The sequence below is a fragment of the Mustela nigripes genome, chromosome 3, assembly GCF_022355385.1.
Source record: "Mustela nigripes isolate SB6536 chromosome 3, MUSNIG.SB6536, whole genome shotgun sequence".
In the NCBI taxonomy this organism is placed as follows: domain Eukaryota; kingdom Metazoa; phylum Chordata; class Mammalia; order Carnivora; family Mustelidae; genus Mustela; species Mustela nigripes.
This window is the reverse complement of record NC_081559.1, coordinates 36250571-36274549: the sequence shown is the minus strand read 5'-3', so window position 1 is coordinate 36274549 and position 23979 is coordinate 36250571. Positions and strand designations below refer to the sequence as shown.

The following is a 23979-nucleotide window of genomic DNA, read 5'->3' as shown; positions in this document are numbered from 1 at the left end:
AGTAAGAAATTTACCTATCAAATATATTTTTTGAAAGATCAAGTGTTTTCTTTCTGTACTGGAGAGGTGGGAACCTAGCAAACATGAGATATTAGAACTACAAAGAACTTCTGTAAAGGTTATCTTGTTCAACGCCCTTCCTTTACAGATAAATTGAAATCACAAAAAGTTAAATGAATTACTCAAATCATACAAATATTGAGAGACGGGGTGAGTAATAAAACCCTGACCTCCTGATTCTTATACTTCGCATTGCATGGGATTTATTTAAAATAATCCTAACAATAAGCTCCAAAACACAGAAGCTCTTGGCATTTTCTGGTGCAGCAGAATTTGTCTATCACCCACATCTAAATATCTTCTCTACTTTTCCTCAAGAAATAGAAGATCTATAGAACAGCCCATGTCTCCACTTCAGCTGCCAGAAAGCCCAGAAACAAATTCAAAGTTCACTTATAACAACCATGTAGGAGTTTATTACCTGAATATCTGTGCTGTTTTTAACCATGATACTGATCTTTTGCTATAATTTCTCTTTTGTAAATATTTTATTTATTTATTTGAGAGGGAGAGAGAAAGCACAAGCAGGGGGAGCAGTAGAGGGAGAGGGAGAGGCAGGTTTTCCCCTAAGCAGGGAACCCCATGCAGGGCTCCATCCCAGGACCTGGGATCATGACCTGAGCCAAAGGCAGACGCATAGCCATTTGAGCCACCCAGGTGCCCCATGATCTTTTGTTATAATTTCTATTTTCCTTAGCCTTGAGTTTTAACTTATGTTTTACCATTTTACTGTATATATCTTTTCTGTTAGCTGTTACAAATTCCGAGTGCAACAAGATGGAATATCCATTATTAAATGACTCACACAATCAATCATTTTCTTTATAAACAATGCAAAAATTTTCCTTTGTATTGGAGGAATTAAATTGATCTGTGGCAAATTGGAACTCATATAAAATAATGGTCTATTCATATTTAATTAGACTTTTAGACTTTCTTTAATGATAGCTTGATTGTATCTAAAAAGTTAGAAGCAGTTTCTTTAAAATGATTATCAGATTTTTTTAAAAAAGATTTTATTTGTTTATTTGATGGAGAGATAGAGAGCACTAGGCAGAGTGGCAGGCGCAGGGAGACGGAGAAGCAGGCTCTCCACTGAGCAGGAAGCCTGATGCAGGGCTCGATCCCAAGACTCTGGGATCATGACATAAGCTGAAGCCAGCTTCTTAACTGACTGAGTCACCCAGGTGCCCAAAGATTATTAGATTATTAACATTAAAGTAAAGCCAACTCTTTCGGAACAAACATATAATGAAATAGAACGCTAAAGTTTTGTGAGATATATTTTTAATTATTTATCATATTATACATAAATTTTTAAAAGTATGTGTGTATGTAATGGATATCAATTTGTGTCAAATATTTGTGCTCAAAAGTGCCCTTTTTAGTTTGTAAATTTTACATTGCAGCATACTTCAAGTATTAAAATGTATTAAATAAAAGGAGAGGAATTTTAAAATATTTAATTTTGCTTCCATAGATACTAGGAGAATTGATAATTTTCTGTCTGTATACTTTAGTATTAAGCAATACACTTAATTGTTTTTTGTCCTAAAAATTTATAATTTTTAACATAATAATAACATAAGAATGCAATAAGTAACTCTTGATAGATTATGCCTATGAGTAGATTTATTCATCCATTTATAGTTTGAGTAGCCAGTACTTCCACTTAATTTATACAGACACATAAAGAATGTATCTCATTTATTTAAACAACAACAACAAATTCAAGTAAAAAATAAAGGACCAGTTGAAGTCAGTTTTGCATTATGAAATCTTGGCCCCACCTGATGTGCTCATTACTGGCTCATGCACTCAGTATAACCTGAAGATTTTTAATTTCTACTTTTTTTTTTTTTCTGAATGAATTAACAGTGCTTCAAAATAGCAATTAAAAAGATATATACACTTCACCTCTCTGATTATCAACAGGTCAGTGAGCTGACCTGGCATTCTTTTAAACCATTAGTCTTTTTTTCTTGCAAAGGTGACAAAAAGGTGGTGATTTCATTGCAGCCTTGTTAGGAAATGAGCTGTAGTTTCATCATATGAATCACTATTAAAGAAGTATCCAAAAAGGTGATTCAGTATCCAGAGAACATGTTATCCAGAGAAACTGTCATCCCAGACTTAATCACACCAGTCCTTGTGGATCATAGTCATGCTTCATAAAGAAAACATATCATGATACAAAATATTAACAATGGCACTTTTCTCAGTTTTTCCACTGGGTCTGAGATATTTTCCATAGGATGGATAAGGGCATATATAAAGAGGGAGGCAGAAAATGTGGAGATCTAATCCAAGTTTTAACCTTGAAGATTGTATGTGACTGGTGTGGTTGTTTGGGAGAGGAGGAAAAAAAATACTTGGGAGGACTTACTTGCTTTACTTGAGAGGAGAAAATGCAACCTAGTGACTTGAATGCCATCTTCATCATGTGAGGATGACAGGAACCCGAAAAAGGGAAAATGAAGTAAATTCACTATAAAGAAGAGTAAATGTCATTAAATAATGAAGACAATTAATGTATTTGACTAGAAATTTATCTGAAAAATCATAAAATTTATAAAAATTAGTTCATTTTACCAATATTTAAAAAATAACAAGAGTTGCATGATAAGACAGCAATGGATTAGGTGTTGACTGGGTTGGATGGTCGTAATTTTCCTTTCAAAATTGTCTGTTAACATAGCATTTTGACCATAATATCATTAACAGAGTTAGTACTATATGCAGCAGCCTCATCCATTTTGCCAGTGCTCCCTTTAATTCTTTGATTCTCAAGTCAGTCTCTTGTGAAAATATTTGTCACGTTATCCCACTCATTGATTTTCTCTTCTTCCAATGTTAACTGATCTCACTCTACCACTTGCTCGTTTGCAGATGGTTTGACATGTGATAAAGAGTTCTCTGATATCATTTTCTTCTCCTTTCTGATCCCTGCATCCTTTGCAAGATTTATTTCAATTGATTAGCATTTGATTTAGATAAAAAGTCACAGTCTTTGAACTCATCAACAGAAAACAGACATTGAAGGTGTTGATGCAATGCACAGAGAAAAACACTCAAGTGAGAAGGATCTTCTCTGGAGACTGATTGTTATCTGTCTGTTGGTTTGCTTTCTTCCACGATTTTGAAGCTTCAGGGACTGGCTCATGAATAACTAGGACACCTGCTCTTTGGGGGGGATAAGGTCCAATGACTTTCAGTTTACCAGATTTTCTCCAGGGAATGGCACTGCTGAAAACCTTTTCTATTTGTACAAACATTGTCGGCAGATGAGCAAATTATCTAATGAAGTCATGCAGGTACAATTTAATATTTCAATCTTCTGGAATATTCACTGTAGTTAAGATTACAGAAGTCTTAGTGTTTCTAAAATATCTCATAATTATTAGTCATTTTTTAATGGGTAGGTAGTAATTTAGATTAAATGTATAAGAAGGCATCAAGGAAGGTGAATAAATTAAATATACATTTTACCTGGTAATTCTCGAGCCAAATTTACCTATGAGTGCAGAGAACATAGATGTTAATATCTCCAAGGGGAGACCAGGAAAGTCCATGTAAGGGAAGAGGAACTGAGTCTAGGACCCTGGATCCAAACATTTATTACCTTACAAATATGCAAAGGTTTAGAATATGTTGACAAAGTACACATCAAAAATATTCATTGTCCCATCAAAGTATCCTTGACCGGTATACAAAAGTCTACTCTTAACCAAATAAATGTATCAAAGCATTTGATTGAGAGGGTTCATATAGTTCTAAGATCATTTGAATGTCCTTGTTGTTGAGAAGATGTACATCCCACAACATTGCACAACTCCTGCTTCTCAGCCCACAGATGCCACTGACAACATCGCCTCTCAGATTCATTCAGAACACTGAACTAAGCTGGAATTACTCCTCTTTAATCTGTATTTTGGACCATTTCTGCCTTCCTCACAGGGATGAAGGTTTTATATTAAAACCCTTACCTGGCAGCTGGAGATAGCACCCAGATCTCCCAGTTTCTATAGGAAGGAAAGAGCCTCACTTCTATAGGCACCTTTGCTCTAAGTTATAAAACTGTCTCCTACCATGAAGATATGAGAAAGTTTACTTTTCCTTTGCTAATTCCAACTAACACCACAACCACCTCTGCTCTTAAAAACTGTCCTCCTCTTTGTTTGTAGGGAGTTGAATTTAGACTACATTCTCTCCTTTTGCCCTATATAAAGTCTTCCTGACCTGTTTAACTTTGGTATAATTTTTGCTTTGACATCATGTTTAGAAACCTGGACTATATCCAAGTTGGTTAGCAAGACAGTGGTGGGAGAGCTCAGACCTGGGGTTCCCACAATCCAGACTAGAATCCTGATTCCACTGTTTCCACAAGGCAGTTGGTGGACAATTGGTACAATAATTAGGAAGTTGTTCTAATGCGTGATCGACCCTAAACATCAGCACTGGTTAAATTCACTAGATAATTGCTGCCTTTTCCCTGTTGCTTGGTTTTAGTGCAAAGTCATGGATGAAATGAACCTGTGAGTGTGGTGTCCATTCTGCTGTATTATTCCTGACTTTCTGCAAACATATCAGTCATAATTAGCTTCACAGAACTTGGCATGCTATTTTGCCCCTGGCATTTCCACATCAGTCTTGTGCATTCTGAACCAGGGGAATACAGCTTAATGAATAGCAACATTATTGAAACTTTGGTTCCTTGTTTTTCTTGGTAACTTTACTTTCAAGAATCATAATTATTCAACTTAAACAGAACAACTACTGAGCTTCTGTGGCCATCCAAATAATCCAAATTGCAGCCGAGGTGTTCATTTTCAAGACTCTCCAAAGAAGGCTTTCCTAGCAATTGTAAAGCAGTCCAGCTCTTCCAAATTCCAGGGTCTCTGTGAGCTATCCCTGCCTTTAAGAACATATGCTTCTCTCTTTCTTCCATTGACTTTCCACCAAAATGATGTTTCTTTACTCCTGTATTAATAGGCCAAAGCTATAGAAATATCTGTAAGGAGGCAAATAGACTCCGAATCCCTCTGAAAGTAATTTCTATAAAAAAAACGAATAAGAAACGGAAATAACAGGTGTCCCCTTGCTAATTATCTGGCTGCTTCATTCTATTCTTATAGAGTCCTGCTCCCTCTGAGCCTGTGAGTGGAGAACCCTGAAATATTCAGATGTATATTTATTCTTTCAGATCATTTGGATATCTCATCTCCATGGTATTCAATACACAACTCTTTGGGAGCATTTAATTTACTTTGGGTACTGTGTAGACAGTGCTTTGTAGTGGAAAAAAATCCCAAGGCATGGAATTGGAAGACCTGGGTGTAAGATGTTCTTTGATGTGCTGTGTGATTTTGGCCAAATTATTTAACTTGAACTTGTGTGTTAATGTTTCTTGACCTAATTCTCATTGCTTGTGTGCAAAGAAAACCAAACAACCTATGTGAAAATATTCAACTTCATCAGAGTAATATTCAAGTATTATTTTCCTTAATCTTTTACATGTTCTACTTTTATATGTTTGTTTGTTTGTTTCTCTCCACCAGTGCAACATAAATGCCATGAAGGCAGGGCTTTTGGTTTTGTTCTTGTAGTGTCTTGACCACTTCATACAATGCTTGGTGCTCAGTACCTATTTATTGAAAGAAATTAAAAAAAAAAAAGGTGCCTGCAGATTTCTATTTAGTTTTATAATTTGTTAGAAAGGCTTATGTTCCATTCTGCCCTTTCTGCTTGTAAAGTGGCTATTAGAACTTAACACATTGTTAAAAAAGAATGTCTTTTTGTTTGAACATTTCAGGAAAAATTAAATGCTTGTGTGTTTCTCGAACATCTTGCCTAAGAAAGAGAGGCTCAGAGGTAAATCTGAATTGGTGGGTCAAAATGATTGAGATATATAACTATTTATTGACATTAGCCCTAACTCTTGTCATTTTTTTGGAGATGTAAACTTCATTCATCTACAGGGGGAAAGAACTAAGCCCTTTAGGCAATCCTAAGCATACATCAAGAACACTGATATAAGTAAGGTTTCCTTGTGGTTGCTGTTTGTAGGTCTGTCACAGTCAGGATGTAGCTACATTTGAGACATGCACATCAGATTCTCTGAGAAATCAAAACGTAGACACTGTGAAGGTGTACATAAAAGATAGTAGTCTTATCTTGAAACCAGTGTTGAAGAGGAAAGAAAAACTCTTCTTCTCTTGGTTGGCATATTTTAGCTTAAATCTTTCAAAAGGAAAGACCTTTCTAAGCAGGATGATCCCCTGTCTAGGACACATTCATTTCACTTTGCTGAGAACCAGTCTAATAAGCTGGATGGTCTGTTGCTTTCTCTCCCTGAGCTATAATTAACGGCAGCTCCTAAACTTTGAGCCTTTGTTTTCCCTCTTTGCCTGTGCCACATAGCTATTTGATTGCCTGTTTGCAACTATAACTTGCCATTAAATATTAAATCACAGGATTTGTCTCAGAAACATGTTTATTGTACTTTGAACACTTTGGAAATAAGAGAGTGAGTGTTTCAAGGCGCCAAACAGCCTGGAAATCTCTTTACATAATCTCCCTAGTTGGATTTGCTGACTGCTCTTGGTTCACTTTTCTCAGTGGCATCTAATGAGGCAACAGCCTCAACCTGCTGTGACAATGGTTATATTGTCCTAATAATGATGAAACACGTTCATCTGCTCAGCCTCAGTAAAATTCCTGCTCCGTGTCCCCTAGAAAGGATGAAATGTGATTTCCAAGAACAAGTCAAGGTGTCTTGAATCTTGGCTATTTGGGAATCTATGGAATTATACAATCTGAAATGCATATTTGAATGCATTTTATGGTCTTTTTACTGGGTGACCTTTTAGGTTGCTGTAATTCGTATGTGACATAATACTTGAGGTTTTCATTAATAAGAGTTGCATGTAGATTCTAACTATTTAATCATTTGTGTTCTGATTGCTCTGTTCTCATTTCTAGCTTTAGAAAGCAAATGTCAAATTTTGTCTCAGAGATAGGTACCGCAGAATAAGTGACGAGAGTATTCATTGCTGACTTTCCAACAGAGATGCTGATCTTAGCTCCTGGCCTCGATTTCACCTCCCAAAAGCAGAAGGATTGGGCAAAGTTAGCTTTAAAGATGAAATAAGAAAAACATATCCTTTAAATTTCAATAATTGAGATTAATCTAGATGAAAAAATACTATTGGGACTGTTCAATGATGCCTCATGGTATCTGATAGAGTCACTTGGAATCAGGAATATGATTTACACAAAAAAGGAAGAATGTTGCTATACCATTAAAAAATGCTTTTTTAGGTGGGTAACCTTATAAATGGATAGTTGGCTTAAAAATAATTTATCTAAATTTGTGCAAAGATACAGTTTACCAGTAATATCAATTATTCCAGTTTCTTATTTTTTTAGTTGCATGAACCCCTGAGAAAAGAGTAGATGTTTGGATTCTTTCCTTGATGTCTGCATCTCATTCTAAAACCTGATCATTTTTAAATTGCTTTTTTTAAAAAATTAAACTAGAGTACAGTGATAGAAAAATTGATCATTCTACCTGTCACTCTAACATATTGGATTGTGCTACTCAACTTCCATTAGGGTAAAAAATGTGTTGCGGAGAAAGCAATTTAGATCTGGTAAGGAGATAGCATGCATCCTATCTGAATTCTGTATGTGAGTCACTTACTTAGGCTTTTTCTACAAAATGAAATCTATACACACAATGACAACATATTGTTATAATGAATTTATAACACAAAAATATAATATTCAATGATTATCAGTAAATTCAGTTATTGTGTTTTCTGTGCCTTGGCATTTTGATATATTGTGTAGAGGTAAACTTGCTTTAAAGTATGCCTGCTTTCCTAGAAAAGATTGTGTGCTATATTTATCTATATATGAAGACCATATTTTTCAAACTTTCCAAACTTTTCAGCACTTAACCTGCCAAATATGTGTTTTTGAAGTACAGTTCTGTAAATGATTTGAAATCAGGTCCATCCTGAAAAATTTAAATCACATCAGCTGTATATTAATCTTTATAAAAGATGAAGATGGCTTTATTTAACTTCTAAGGGGTGATATATAATAAACATTATTGCCATCATTGTTTCTGCTTTTGCTATAGTGTCCTGCTCTTGCATAAAATGTCTGAGTGACTAAATATAACTTTAGGTCACTTAATTATCTACTCCCTTCTCCATCCCACTGCTTCTCATTCTTCATGAAAAGCTTTTCAGGAAATGGGTTGTTTTTAACCTGCATTTTTCTCTTCCTTAAAACCTGTTGGTTCTATTTTCCTCTCTCTGTGTCCTTCCCCACACCATCAGATAAATCTGAAATACCTATGAGTTCTAATTCCAGGAATATAACAAAGTTATTCACCAGTCCTCTTGCTGAAAATGACTGAATTTTAGTACATTTAAAATTTACTAATAGAATTTATAGGTTGATATCATCATAAGATTTTATTAGCTAAATATCACCAGGCCATCAAAGAAAAACGAAATGTTAAAAGTAGCTAGAAAAAAAAGATACATTACCTTTAAAAGCTAACAATTAGATTGAGAGCTTGTATCAAAAAAAGCAACAATGGGAACCAAAGATAATGAGGTGATTTCTTCACAATATGAGGGAAAGGGTTGCCAGTTTAGAAATCTATGCTTTGTGAAAATATCCTGCAAGAATAAATAAAGATATTTTCTCACAGGCAAAAACTGGGAGCGTTACTAAGTAAAATTATGAAGGATTTTGTACATATCAGTAATTACATTAAAAGTAAATGGACTAGATGCTCCAGAGAAAATGCAAAGATTATCATTTGGATTTTGCAAAATCAAAGAAAGTAAGACATATTTAAAACATAAAATACTAAAATAATGGAAAAAAATACACAATTAAGTAGCTAATCCAACAAAATTCATGTTGCTTTATCAGACAAAATAACCTTTAAAACTAAAGAGCATTGCTGGAAGTTGACTATGTCACTGCATGATGAAAAGGGTTGAATAATCAGTAAGGCATACCTGCATTTTAAATGTGTATTCATATAACAAAGTATCCTTAAAATTAAAATAAAAAATGGACAGAAATACAAAATAATTTATCCAAAAAATGTCAGTATGTACTTAGAAGATCTATCATAATCAACTTAACTTAATGTACATACCTAGACTATGATAACCCAAACCTGCAGATGACATATAACATTTACAGAAATTGGCCACATACCTGGATTACAAAGCAATTTGACATACCAAAGATCAGTGTTAGCCACATCATGGTATCTGAGTAAAATGCGATTCTATTACAAGTCAGTAATGAAAAGATAGATTGAAATTTTCCATATAAATGGAAATAAAATTAATAAAATTATAATGAAAATTAGAAAGTCTTTGAATTGAAGGTTAATAAATATACCACATTTCAATGCAGGTAAAGCCATCATAAGAGAAAAATTCATGTCCTTAAAGACATACATTAAAAAAAAGCGAAAGCCTAAAGATGATAGTAAATATTGATCTCTTGAGATTTTAAAAAGGAACAACAAAATAACCTCAAAGAAAGTAAATAATAATGAGATCTGAAATTATATGATTGAAAATAAACATAGATTCTAAATCAAAGATGTTTCTTTCAAAAGGCAAAAATCCCCGACCCATTTAATTTAAAAAGGGGATAGGTGAAGCACAAAACCACGATTTTAGCAGTGACAAAAAAACAAATGAACAACAACAGAAAAAACCCTACAGATACTATAGGCAAAATTATAGTAATAGTATAAAGCATCATGTCAATACACACACACACACACACACACATACACATACATACAACTAGGATTAAAATGGCAATTTTAAATAAAAACAGAACCTACCAAAGTAACTGAAGAAGAAATAGGAACCATGATAAACATTAGAAATATTGATTTTAGTTAAAACCCTGCCAACAGAGAGCTCCATTCCCAGACAGCCTCACTAGACTAGTTAATTCCTGTACCACCTGAGCTCTTCCAGCAAATAGAAGAGAAATACCCTAAATCTCTTTTATGAAACTGGCATAACCTTGATACCAATCTGACAAGGGAAGAAAGGAAATACAGTCAATCTTATTCATGATCACAGAGGGAAAAAGAGTTTCCAACCAAATTTCTAGCAAGCTAGGTCCCACAACATATAAAAAGGATAATACATTTGTAATCAAATTGAGTTGATCTCTGGATTTAATATTACCAATCAATTATAATTCATCAAATTAACAATCTAAAGGAAGAGAGTGATATGGTTATATCAATTATTGTAAAAAGACTTTTGATAAAATGCAACATTCTTTTATGATTGATAGGATAAAAAGACTAGGAAAATATAAAAAAGACAAGAACTTCCTTAATAAAGAACTACAGGAAGCATAATACATATTGGAGTAACTTTAAGGGATTTTGCATTACTCTATTCAACATTTCACTGAAGACCCTAGCCAATACAGAAAAACAATAATGAGAGATCAAAAGAAAAAATTGTGACAAAGAAGAAACCAAAATTCTCAGCATTTGCAGTTTATTTGCTTTTGTGCACAGAAAACACAAAATAGCTGAAGATTAATTATTAGAATTAATAAATTATTTTAGCATGCTTGCTGAATATAAATCAAAGTACACACATAAGGTACATTTTTTTTCATATGGCCTACAAGCAAAAAGTGAAATTTAAAAAGGAAATTTTTATGTTATCAATAAATTGGATTTTTTTTTTAGGACTAAGTCTAAAGAAAGCAGACAAAAACCTTTCAGAGGAAACTATAACCTTTAGTGAATGGCATAGATTGGAGGTCTTATATGACCACATATGATGCTACCCATGCCCCCACATCAGGTATCTCCTGTTTTTATAGCTCTGATATCTTACTGCCTTAGTCTTTTCTGGCATCTTTATCCACACAATAAATTTCTTAAATTCTTTTCATTTACTGCTAACTACCAGCCATGGAGTTGCAAAGATAATTTCACTGTCTCCTTATACATCTGTTATATATCTGATGCTCTTATAAATCTGATGTATAAGATATAGATATATTATTGTTTTTTCATAGTTATAGTGACTTTCTAGCTTTTGAGATTTGAGGTATTAACATACTTACTTGATTTGGAAAAAAAAAAGGACTAGAGCATACCTACAGGTAAGCATTGTATAGAAACTTGATTACAAGGCATTCAAATTTCCATAAAAATCATTTGCCCTACTTTTCTCTTACTATTAAGCTTAATATTTAAATATTGAACTTAAGAAGCACAAAATGCTCCTGACCTGCAGATACCCAAAAACTAAGTTAGGAGGCTCTGAAATTCTTATCTACAAGATGTGGATTACTTTTTGATACATCAAAGGCGTGAAGGCCAGTCACACATCCAGCACATTACTCAAAACAGAGGCTATCTGAAAATATGTGTGCAATCTTTGAACCCTTTTCTGAGGATTTTTCGTTTTGTTTTGAATTATTAACCACCTCCTCATCTAGCTACTTTTGTTCTTTTTAAGGACAGCCTTCTTGAGTGTACCTTTCTCCTTGAATGACACTAAAACTTCTATTTCTTTTTTTTCCCCACCCTGTTCCTCTCCTGCCTCTTCTCCAAATCTGCTGGTGTTTGTAACTTCTTTATTGTGGGTGTGGTCCTCTCCATCAGCTATGTGGGTAGTTGAACCAAACTCACCTACCAGCCTCTCTGCTGCCTTGTCCACCAGGAGACACTCCCAGGAATCCAGGTTGGTTGTGGGGGTGTGGGGTCCAGGGCATGTATGTAGCCAAGACATAACCATGGCCTCCTCTTTCATTCCAGCATCCCATGGGTCCCCTGGGCTCCCAGCTCGCAGAGTTTGACCCTGATTGCAGCCTTTCTGGTTTGCAACACTATTTCTGCCAAACTCCAAACTGCAGTGCATGTTGTCTCTTTCTTACCATCAAATTTTACCCTTTCTGTGTCCCATCCTTTTGGAGTCCTGCTCCCTCTTTCCATTTAAATGACTCTAAGGCATTTGCAGTGACTCTAGCATCCACATTTGCTAGATGGCAGAAATTTTTGATTAGGCTGGAGCTTTCCTCATCCTTGAAATCACAAAAAGAGATTGTTTTTCTATTCCATTTTCATGGAGGCTTGGAGCTGGCAATGTGTTTGGCTGAAGCGCCCATTCCTTTTAGGACTGGTTATCCAAGCTGGTGCAACAGCCAGAGACATCCCCTTGGGCGTACCCTCACCTCTTGTCTGCAGTTTTCTTCTCTAGGCCCAAAGGTCCCCATAAAATGGGAACATCGGAAAGAAAAACAGTTCTTGAGGAAGTTAGAGTGTGACCAAAGCAAGTCGTACTATGTGAAGACAGCTGGGCACCTGAGAGAGAGCATAGGCCAAGATTCATCTAGGTTTGCATCCCAAATTGTGCCACGTAATTAACTGTGTAACTCTGAGAAAATTCTAAACCTATGAAACTTAGTCGTATGGAAATAATAGGCTAACAGCCCCTCCCGCTATCCTGATGCTGTGAGGCTATGAAGTGACAAAGGTAAAAGGTCCTGTCATAATGACAGGGGTAGAGTGAATGTCAGTCAAGTGGATCTGCTACTATTGGCTGAGATTTTCTCCCTTCAACAGCAGCAAATCATGAAAAGTAACCAGTATTGGGGCACCTGGGTGGATCAGTTTTTAAGCGTCTTGCCTTAAGCTTGGGTCATGATCCCAGGGTCCTGGGATCAAGCCCCGCATCGGGCTCCCTGCTGGGAGCCTGCTTCTCCCTCTCCTGCTCCCCCTGCTTGTGTTTTCCTCACTCACTGTGTCTCTCTCTTTGTCAAATAAATAAATAAAATCTTAAAAAAAAAAAAAAAAGAAAGAAAGAAAGAATAGAAAAGAAAAGAAAAGTAACCAGTATTGTTCTCATTTGACAGATGAGGAAACTGAGGCTCAGGGAGATGAAGGAACTTTCCTAAGCTCAAATTAGTAAGAGTGACATTTGGGACCCAAACTTAGGTCTTTTGACTTCCACCACACAGTCATATTTTCACTGTATCACATGGCATAAGAAGTTTTTCAGTTTGGGCATATTTATATTAATTGCTTGTCTTCTCATCTGGCTTATTTGTTTAACGTGTGGGTGTTGTCACATCTCTTCATTTATTGTGGTGGTTTCAAATACAGCAATTATAATTTACATGAGTTTCATCTTGACAAAAACCATGATATTGCCCTTATGGTTTATATGGATTATTTCTAGCTATCTGATAGTTTCATTAACATTTGTATTTCAGGACTGTAGACCATCAGAGACAAAAGCATGAAGTGAGAACTGAGAGCCTGTCTTTAGTTTTATCTGACAAAGACAAATTGCTAAGATTTTAAGTGGTGCCGTTTATTGGCCCTACCATATTTACTGAGCACTGACTAATTGTAGGTATTGTGCTAAGCACATTCTGAGGTTCAGTAGTGAATTAGATGTTCTTTCTCACCTCAAGAGCTAAATAACAAATTTGGAAAGAAACTAGCAATTTTAATTGAACCTGAACTAGACTGTAGAACTCCTGTTCATTTGATATAAAAATACAGATGCACCTTATAATGGAAATTGATATATATTAATTTGATGGGTGAAGATTTGTTTCCTGAATTGTGATTTCCACAGATGTCGTGCACCAACAACAAACCAAACAAAGACCAACAAAGAACCCTGCATTTGTGCAGTGTATTGCCTGTGGAGTGTGTGGAGATTCATAACAAATAATAAACAGTAGAGAAATACCTTCTGTTCTGTGGAATGTTAGAGGATGATACTGATACTAGGAAGAGCAGAACAGGATAGGAAAGATTAGAAGCCAGGGACAGGGAGGTCTGATGGCAGTTGTAAACAGGATAGTTAGGGGAAGCCACATCCAAAAGAGGCCTCGGAGAAAGACCTGAGAGAGATGAGGAAAGGAAGCGTGCAGGTCTCTGGGCAAAGAGCATTCCAAGCTGGGGAAGGCACTCGGACAGCAAAGCCAGTAGAGCATGAAGGACATGAGGTCTCAGAGGTGACAGGGACATCAGGCACTAGGGCCTTACAGCCCACGGCAATGACTTACGGCTTTCTTGGAAATAAACTACAGTAATACTGCAAAGTTTTGAGCACAGAAATGACCTAGAATAACATTTTGTGTTCACATGTGTTCATTTAACAGAGCCACATTTTCCTGTACCTTTTTCTTGGGGGGGTGGCCGCGGGGGAAGAAGAGACATTATCGTAATGTCTGCATACTAAATTCAGCAGTGTATCTGTTGGTGAACATATTGTTTGTTTTCAGCTTTTTCTATTAGTAATACTGAGTTGAATATCTCAGGACATACTTCATCTTGCTCTCTGTGCCCTAGAACAGATTCCCGTAAAGGGCATTTCTGGGTGACAGGTGTGCATGAATTTAAAAAAAAAAAAAAAGAAAGAAAGAAACTTGAAAAGCATGTGCAGATTGTTTTCCTTAGCAGTCATTTCAATTTACATATTCCCAGAAGCAACATGCATTATATCACACATTGTTTTTTTTTTTTTTTCAAAGATATTATTTATTTAAGAGAGAGCACACAGGGGGAGGGGTTGAGGGACAGAGGGAGAGGGAGAAACAGACTCCCCACTGAGCGGGGAGCCTGACCTGTGGCTCACTGCAGGGCTCCATCCCAGGACCCCAAGATCATGACCTGAGCTGAAAGCATATACTTAAGTGACTGCACCACCCAGACACCCCTTCATATAATTGAATTTAAATATAAATGTCCGGGGTAGCCTGGGTGGCACAGTGGGTTAAGCATCCACCTTTGGCTCAGGTCATGATCCCAGGGTCCTGGGATTGAGCTATGCATTCGGCTCCTTGCTCAGCAGAAAGGCAGAAAGTTTGCTTCTCCCTCTCCATCTGCCCTCCCCCTGCTCCTGCTCTCTCTCATTCTCTCAAATAAATAAAGTCTTAAGATATATATATATATATATATATATATATATATATATATATATATCCAGCATGCATGGTTCAAATCTGGATCCCACCCCCCTAGTAACAGTTCTTTAATTCAGATCCATGATGTGATGTTTGTGATAACTGAAGCAGGGTTCCATGGAAGCCCAATTTCCAGTATCTCCAGAAGAAAGGGTATCCCAAGCAAATGAAGAGGGCAGGCAGAAACACAGAGGGAAAATATAAAATGCCTTAGAAAATTACTCCTATGTATTTATTATGGTAATCTTATTAAATTTTTTTTCAACTAAAGTGGCATTTTGGCAATACAGCTACTTTTCCCTAGAAACATTTTCAATCAAATTTTCAATAATATCAGATGAGTCTTTTGTGAGCTTTGTGAATTTGCTTCTATTTTCTGGATATTTTCCCATGCTGATAAATATGAAAGTTGATAAATATAGAAACTATGTCTGAATGGGTCACATCTTTGTACAGAATTCAATGAATTCTGTGTTTTCTTGGATTTTAAAAAAGTCTTAATTATTTCTTCATTTTATAATCTTGTGATGATAGTCAAGAGCCAGCGTAAGTATGAAAATCTTTATATATTTTCAAAACCCACGTCTGAGAACAGGAAAGAGAAATGTCACTGTAAGAAGTATTTATGCATTTATTCAAAAGGATTGTATATGTTTAATTTAATATAAAAAATTTACTGAGGGGTGCCTGGATGGCACAGTTGGTTAGGTCTCCAACTCTTAGTTTCAGCTCAGCTTGTGATCTCAGGGTCGTGAGATTGAGCCCTGCATTGGGTTCCATGTTGAGCAGGGAGTCTGCTTCAGACTCTTTCCCTCTCCCTCTGCCCCTCCCTGTTGAGCCTTCTAAAATAATAAATAAATCTTTTTTTAGAAGTGCCAGAACTCCAATAGGGAAATTATTATGAATAAATTAGTTTATAGGGGTTAATGCAGTATCATTTCTCGATTTATTTTTTTTAAGATTTTATTAGTTATTTGACAGAGACAGAGATCACAAGTAGGCAGAGAGGCAGGCAGAGAGAGAGAGAGAGAGAGGAAGGGAAGCAGGCTCCCTGCTGAGAGCAGAGCAGAGAGCAGAGAGTAGGGCTCGATCCCAGGACCCTGGGATCATGACCTAAGCCAAAGGCAGAGGCTTTAGCCCACTGAGCCACCCAGGCACCCCTCATTTCTCAATTTAATATAACCCTATGCCAACATCACATTACTGGTTTACAAGAATAACCCTATTTAACCACCAGAACAGTTCTGTGACAAAGCTTCTATTATAATCTGCATTTTACAGATGAGGAAACAAGGCTTAGAGAGGTTTCAGTAACGTGTCCTTTTCTTTTATTCAGAGAGGGAGGAGGTATGTGGGAGGGCCAAAGAAACTCTTAAATAGACTCCAGGCCCAGAGAGGAGCCTGATGCAAGGCTCAGTGTCACAATCCTGGGGTCATGATCTGAGCTGAAATCAAGAGTCAGACACTCAGCTGCCAGCCATCCAGGAGCCCCTCCAGCTCCATCCAGGGAGTAAGTGGTAGAATGGAAACATGAATTTGGGTTTCTCAAATGCCAAAGCATTGGGCTGTGGCTGCACTAGAACTCATTTGTATGTCCTGATCATAGAAGCAAAGGATTAGATGGAATATGAGAGATCTTAGTGTAGAAGAACATGGTAGAGTGCTAAGAGAAGGAGGTGAAATCTTAGGTCAGTTATTTACAAGTAATATAACCTTGGATCTACTATGTTAACCTCTAATTCTTTATTTCTAAAGATGCTTGCTAAAATATTTCTTAGCAAAATAATTTCTTAGAGTTCTAAGCACCACTATACATTAAATGATAATAATTGTTGTTAAAGGTAATATAGAGAAGGTAAAATAGAGAAGATTTTATAAAAACACTTGGCCAGGTGGTTTGGTGGAAGAACAGAAATCCTTAGGTGCTGAGGTGGTTCCTGTAACATACATTCTGAATGTATCTGAAAAGTCTAGATATAGTAGAATACAGTGACATACATAAAGTGTTTTGATGATGGAAACAATAGACACTTAACACTTTTTTTTTTCCCCAGAAATAGCACTTAGGGATAAATACTTCAGTAGGAAGTATCTACTAATCTTCATGGATAAATACATATTCATCCAACACTAAATTAGCAATGGTGATGTGTGTGATGTGTACTTTTTGCCTTACATTAAAATAGTCTTTTTGCAAACACAATTTGCATGATATTTGCCTTGCAAAATTTCCTTATAGCCCTCATTATCAAAAAGGGAAAAAGAAGCTAAGTAAGCCATCATACAGTTTTGCTTGATCCTCTTTTCTGAACAAAAATATATAATTTTAAAATGATTTCTTGGGGTCTTGGTGGAGCTTGAGATTGTGAAACAGCTTTTTAAGGTCCAAAGCTAATAAACCCCATATTAATGATTAGATTCATGAGGACATTACTTGCTGTCACCTCTTCTTAGAGATAATATGTGGACTTGCAAAGCATAACATCTGACACACATATATTAATTTTCTATTTTATATATGTATTACCCATCTATTCTGTAGCTATATTTCTATTTCCCTATTATCTATATATATATATTACATAATATATATAGATATAATCTTCAGTAACACTGAATTCAACAGTATTTTTTTTAAGATTTTATTTATTTATTTGACAGAGAGAGATCACAAGTAGGCAGAGAGAAAGGGTGGGGTGGGGGGAAGCAGGCTCCCCACTGAGCAGAGAACCCAATGCAGGGCTCGATCCCAGGACCCTGAGATCATGACTTGAGCTGAAGGCAGAGGCTTAACCTATTGAGCCACCCAGGTGCTCCTGCCATTTCTTATAGAAAGAGGTTGTTTGTCTTTTCTATTGTAATCTACTTATTTTGCACTGTATCTAGATATGATGAGATTTAGGTTTCACTGGATATATCTGACAGATTTTAGAGTTGTCAGAATAAAAAGTCTCTATTGAGTAATTTTCTATTTAATTTCTCAGGATAAAAGACTTCAGCCTAACTAGTATTAAAATAGAGAAATCACTAGCCATTAGTATACAAATTGTATCCCAAATGTATTAACTATGCTATAGTCATGTGTCTTTTTTGTTTATTTTTATTTAAAAGATTTTCTTTATTTATTTGAGAGAGAGAATGTGTGCACAGGTTTGCCTGTGGGAGAAAGAGAGAGAGAGAGGGAGAGTGAGCACAGCAGGGGGAAAAGCAGACTCCCTATTGAGCAGGCATTCCCAACACTGGGCTTGATCTCAGGACTCTGGGATCATGACCTGAGTCAAAAGCAGACACGTAATCAACTGAGCCACCCAGGCATCCCTGTTTATTTTATTTATTTATTTTTTTAATAATCAAAATTAAGTTAGAGTATATCTAATTTGAAGCCACTATTTTTGCTAAGAAGAAGCTACTTGTTTTATTATTAATAATGAATGACCTGTTTATATTCTGCTTATTATCATTTGCTAGTACCCAGACTTAGGTCTTCAACTACAGTTTCACTGATTTAAAGGCAAAAATGATAGTGAAATGTATCAACTATCTTTTCTTACAAAGAAATATTCTTCATTCTTAAATAATCTATCATAGTTTTTTGTTACATTGTTAAATGTCCTTTATTTGAAGAATTATGGTGAAAGCAGAGGTAGGGATTTATTTTTACAGTTCTTATTGGGAATACAAGGATGGTTGCTTCAGAATCTTACTGCTGTTTTTATTGTTATTTCACTGGTCCAGGAGATGGGAAAATATGAAATTCACCATTCTATAGTTATTAAGTTGCCTTTTTTTTTTTAAGATTTTATTTATTTATTTATTTATTTGACAGAGATCACAAGTAGGCAGAGAGGCAGGCAGAGAGAGAGGAAGGGAAGCAGGCTCCCTGCTGAGCAGAGAACCCAATTGGGGGTTAGATCCCAGGACCCTGGGATCATGACCTGAGCTGAAGGCAGAGGCTATAACCCACTGAAGCCACCAAGGTGTCCACTAAGTTGCCTTTAAATATTGAAACAGGACATTCAACAGTATTTCCAAGTATTTTCAAAATTTGGATAGTTCTTCCCTCTGAAAAGCTTACTGAAGTCTTACAAAATTAATGAGGGCCATTTAGGTCTGCCGCTAATGAACTGGGGACATATATAATTTGTATGGGTGGCATGATAAGAAAATCATGCTCTGAAATCTCCAACATAGAAAAGAAAAATACGAGTATAGAAGAAAAAGAAAGAAAGGAAGGAAGGAAGGAAGGAAGGAAGGAAGGAAGGAAGGAAGGAAGGAAATGAAAGAAGAAGGAAAGAAAGAAGGGACTTCATACCTAGGAGATAAAACCAGAGAACTAGCAGAAGAATATAAGAGCACACATTGTAAACAAAAACTTTTGCACCAAGCACTTGCTAAAAATGCAAGGTAGAGTTTATTTGAGTTATTGCAGTAGGGGAGAAAGACATCAGTATAGAATATTGAGCCCAGCTCCACATACAACAGGGACAAATGGGGACTTCCAGCCAATAGGCAGAGTAAGGGGGTCAGTGTACTAACTGGAAATACTGAGAGTAGGGAGATTCTTGCCGAAATGGCCTAATAAGTATTCTTGCTAAAGGTCAACCAAAGATGTAGCTATCAAGGGTGAGGCATGAGGACAGATGTCAGGGGTGGAGAGATTCTTGCTTGACTAACTTAGCAGGATTCCTTGCTGAAAACTAGGCTCAGTAGGTCAAGGAGAGGGCTGCAGTTCAAGGTCAAGATCTAATTGAAAGGACAGTTGGAGGAGCCTGACTAAAGTCTGGTCAAGGAGAGAGCCTTTGTTAACAGACTGGTCAGAAGGTGAAGGTAATGGTCACTGATTTGTTAGTTGCATGTATCACCCAGTGCTCATCACATAATGTGACTTCCTTAATGTCCGTTATTGAACCCCCCAAATCTAATGATGTACTATATCTTGGCTAATTGAACTTAAAGAAAAAGGAAAAATGATTTTTTTTTAAAAAAGGAAGATGAAAGCAAGAGAAACAAACATCATGTGATTTTAAAAACAAATCGGTTTTTGAAAGATTGACCTAAACCTCTGATCGTCGAGTAAAAAGTTAATCAGTTTGGGTGAGAGTAAAATAAGGACATCCACTTGAGCACACTTTCACCCTGAACCACGTGAAATTGTGTTTTAAAGTCTTCTAAATTCTTAGTTGGTATGCCATTAAATTGAATTTCATGAGACCATCTCAATTCCTTTTCAAAGATCTCTTCTGATAGATGGAAGCCTTTATTTTTCTTCCAGTATGGAGACGGAAGGATTTAGTGTAAAGCTCACGAGTAAATATCCTTAATACGAGAGAGATAATCAAAGGAATGGAAATTGCTACATTTTACTGCAAACATTCTGTACGTGGGCAGGAAATAAGAACAAATCTTACCTTTAAGAATCTGCTAAATTTATTTTAACTTTACACTCTGTTTACTTGAAATTTGAGCGATAATAGCTGCAGGATCCCTTTTCATTAGAACTATCCTGGGAAACTCTTTAAATGATCTCCTCAGATGTGGCTTATCTCACCATCTGTCACCACTGCAGAAAATTAAGCATTGAATTCAAACACACTTTTCTGCCTGATCTGTTAATGTCCACCAGGATGCTCAGAAAGATAAGAACAAACAACATGAATAAGTACTAATTCTGCATCCACCCTGCCTGGTGCTGTTCTCCATCCTCCTAACAGGTCTCTGTTCTTTCAGTATTGACAGCCTAAAGGAGAAATAAACAAATATTAAAAAATTATATGCCATTTGACAAGTGTTGTAACAGGACATGGTACAGGATGCTGTTGGAACACACGAGAAGAGTGCCTGTCCCATTTCTTGGGTTAGGGTAAGGTTGGGAATAGGAAGAGTGGTAAGAGTGTGAGTGTGTTTGTGTTTGTGTGAGGCACTGGTGAAACGTTGGAGAGAAATAGTGGCCTTCTCGGCGAGGAGGGAGGTGCAAGAGGTGATTTGTAAATGGAAAAGGTAGAGTAGGCATTATTCAGGAGGAAGGAGGGGGGCCTGGGATGGGTGTTCTTCAAAGAAGAAACACCACGTGCCAAAGATTTAAGGACCAATTGGAATGTGTATTTAATTTAACATGTCAGATGAATGATTCTCAAAGTTGAACAGACATGTGAATCCCCCAGGTTGAATGTTAACATGCAGATTCTGATTCAGTAATTCTAGGGAGAGACCTGAATTCCTGGGTACATAACCAGCTCCTAAGAGATAGCAATGCTGTTGGTTCACAGACCAAACTTTGAGCAGCAGCATACTGACAACTTGATTTCCTGTAACAGGACACTTCTCTCTCTGGAGAAGTCACTGACTATTCCCTAAGCCATTGTCACTACTGATGGTGACCTACTTATTCGCACTGCATGAATCCTTGATGATTGCCCTGTGGTGATAACTCAGCACCTCATTCACATAAGATATTTTCTGTAAGGGAACCTACTTCTCATCCCTTAGTATTGTTAAAGTCACTACTTCAAACTCTACTTCTGTACCTTCTTTTCCACCTTGATCTACCTCCTCATTGAAACACATTTAGCAGTTTCACCATGAAACCGGCTGGAAAGGATGTGCTTAAGAAATATTGTCAACATTTGTCAAAATCAAAGAAAATGTCCTGGGGAAGAACTTGCAGCCTTCCTCATTAGGAGCAACTTATAAAGCTGTACTGTATCTTGACAGCAATTCTTTTAATGCCAATTTGTACTCATTTTAATAAATGCATGAGTCTCGTCTTGCTGTCTTTGTCTTATCCTGTAGCAGTCAATGTTCTGCTTCTCCAGAGACCAAGGAGAGCATCTTTGCAGATACTCTAAAAATTCCATCTCCCTCCCAAAGGCATGGGAACAGATTGGGCTGCATTATCGAGTTACTTACTGGGAACTCACACCCATGTCACATGGTCTAAAAGAGAATCATCCCTATGTATATTAGGCGTCACCAAATTGATTTTAATGTGTTTCTGGGGACTAGAAGTTGCTTTCGCTTTGAATATTGGTGCAGTGGTACTGTGTCAGCTTTATCAGATAATGCACTGATTTTACTCCAATATGAGACTACTACCCTGTTTAATTTTCATAACAATAGATAAAATAAATTAATTCATAAATCAATACACACATAGATGCAGATATATATTTAAAATCACTTCCTGTATTAGTGCTATACAAAATTAGCATTAGGACTAAGGAGTGAAACTTAGAGGCAAGCAACACTTTCAAGGTCTTTCCTCACCTTCATTTCCAGCTGGGATCTCAGAGTCATCTCAAAGGCAGTCGGGCTCTCATATCAAGGCATATGTGGGTAGACTTGTCATTTCGTCCTTCCACTAGATTAACACAGCAGTCCTTAAACCTTTTTATGCAGAAGATTACCAGAGCACCTTGTCTACTTGCAGTCATATACAACGTGCTTTATGGGGAAACAAGGAATTTCCATGGGTGATCTTTTACTTTTTTCTGTGTTCCCATTAACCCTTGCTTTGGACCTAGGTAACTCTCCCCAGGGTAGATGTCATTCCCCTCTAGAGCAATCAGAGATTGGTGACGCTCTTTTCCGACACTGTTTTATATCAGATCTGTCTCAACCTCACTTCTCAGTTACTTCCTTCTCACTCTTAAGGTTGTGAGCCCTGTAAAGAGAAATGTGAGATGTCCTCACCCTGGAAAATATTATTTTCTTGACTCATGAGCCAAGTTATTGCAGACCCAAGTTAGCTCGGTCTATTGGCTTACCTTCCACACCTACCAATGATAAATGTTTGGCATTTGGGTAAAAGCGGAGCTGTCTTCAGGCCAGGAAAGCATTCACAGGGAATCTGGATTTGGGTGTGAGGGATAGTCACATTTAAGTGTCAGTTCAAAGTGACCAGCCCCACATTGTGAGACACCCATAAAAATAAGGCCATGGGCTCTCCATGATGTTTTGCAAGTGATTTCTTGTGCCAGAAAGGACCACACACTTTACTCCCAACGTTCATTTAAAAATGAAGGGACAGACCCAGAGAGCAGGAAGCAGGAATCTGGAGCCAAGTACAAGCCTCCTTTCCTTTTTCCTTTCATGGCCTTTTCCTAGTTAAGCAAGGATTAACATGAGTGCACTCCTTTCACTTAAATCAGCTCACTTTAGTCCTCAAGGTAGCAATTACTCAGAAAATGATAAAGAAAATTTAAAGTAAAACAGATTTTGCGTGAATTAATCTGTGTAATTTTTAGCCAAAGCTATAATCTGTTATATATACCATCCTTAGTCATTTAAAAAAAAACATTCATAATAATTAATAATGTAAAAACTAATAGACTACATTTATGTATTTCTGACTTGTGTTTAATTCCAATGGAATGAAAATGGACTAATTTAGAACTTAAAACATGAGGGTTATATATTAGAAATGCATTAACTAATCTATTTGCTGTTTCTTTTAAGAGAAAATTATTAAATGTTGGCTTGATAATTATGTAAAGAATTATTAGATCATATTCCAAAAAATGTATTTTGAGGAGTTGTTCATATTCTACGTGGTCAAGAACAACAAAAATAAAATGTGTAGACTTCAGATACCCATACCTTTTCTTAAAAAAATTCTTAGTATTCATTCTTTCAGAAGAGAGATATTTAGGAATCCATTAAATCCAGAGGGCTTTTGTATTATAATTCAACCAAATTCAAAATCTCCCAGCCATATCATGAAAAGTAGGATTGGCAATGATTTCAACTAGACATAGGGAGAAGGGATATAAGTCTAGAGTTTTGGAGACAGAGAAGTTAAAGTAATGCTTCCAGCCAGAGAGATCTAAAGAGATGATGCGCCTTTTTGTAAAGCCCACATTCTTTTCATGGTAGTGCCCTGTCTCCTGATTAAAATTATGTTAATGT

At 36.4% G+C, this 23979-nt stretch overlaps 1 protein-coding gene across 6 annotated transcripts in view; it reads left to right on the top strand.

Annotated features, from left to right (window-relative positions):
* Positions 1 to 23979, top strand: part of SPHKAP (SPHK1 interactor, AKAP domain containing) — a 175085-nt gene that overhangs the window by 10681 nt on the left and 140425 nt on the right. For 4 of the 6 annotated variants that reach the window (XM_059393648.1, XM_059393653.1, XM_059393649.1 and 1 more), the window contains exon 2: positions 11759 to 11837. The exons of the other annotated variants lie outside the window; for them this stretch is intronic. In XM_059393648.1, coding sequence (XP_059249631.1) covers positions 11759 to 11837 — 79 coding nt within the window. The remainder of the gene's footprint in view (positions 1 to 11758; positions 11838 to 23979) is intronic. 6 annotated transcript variants of the gene reach the window in all.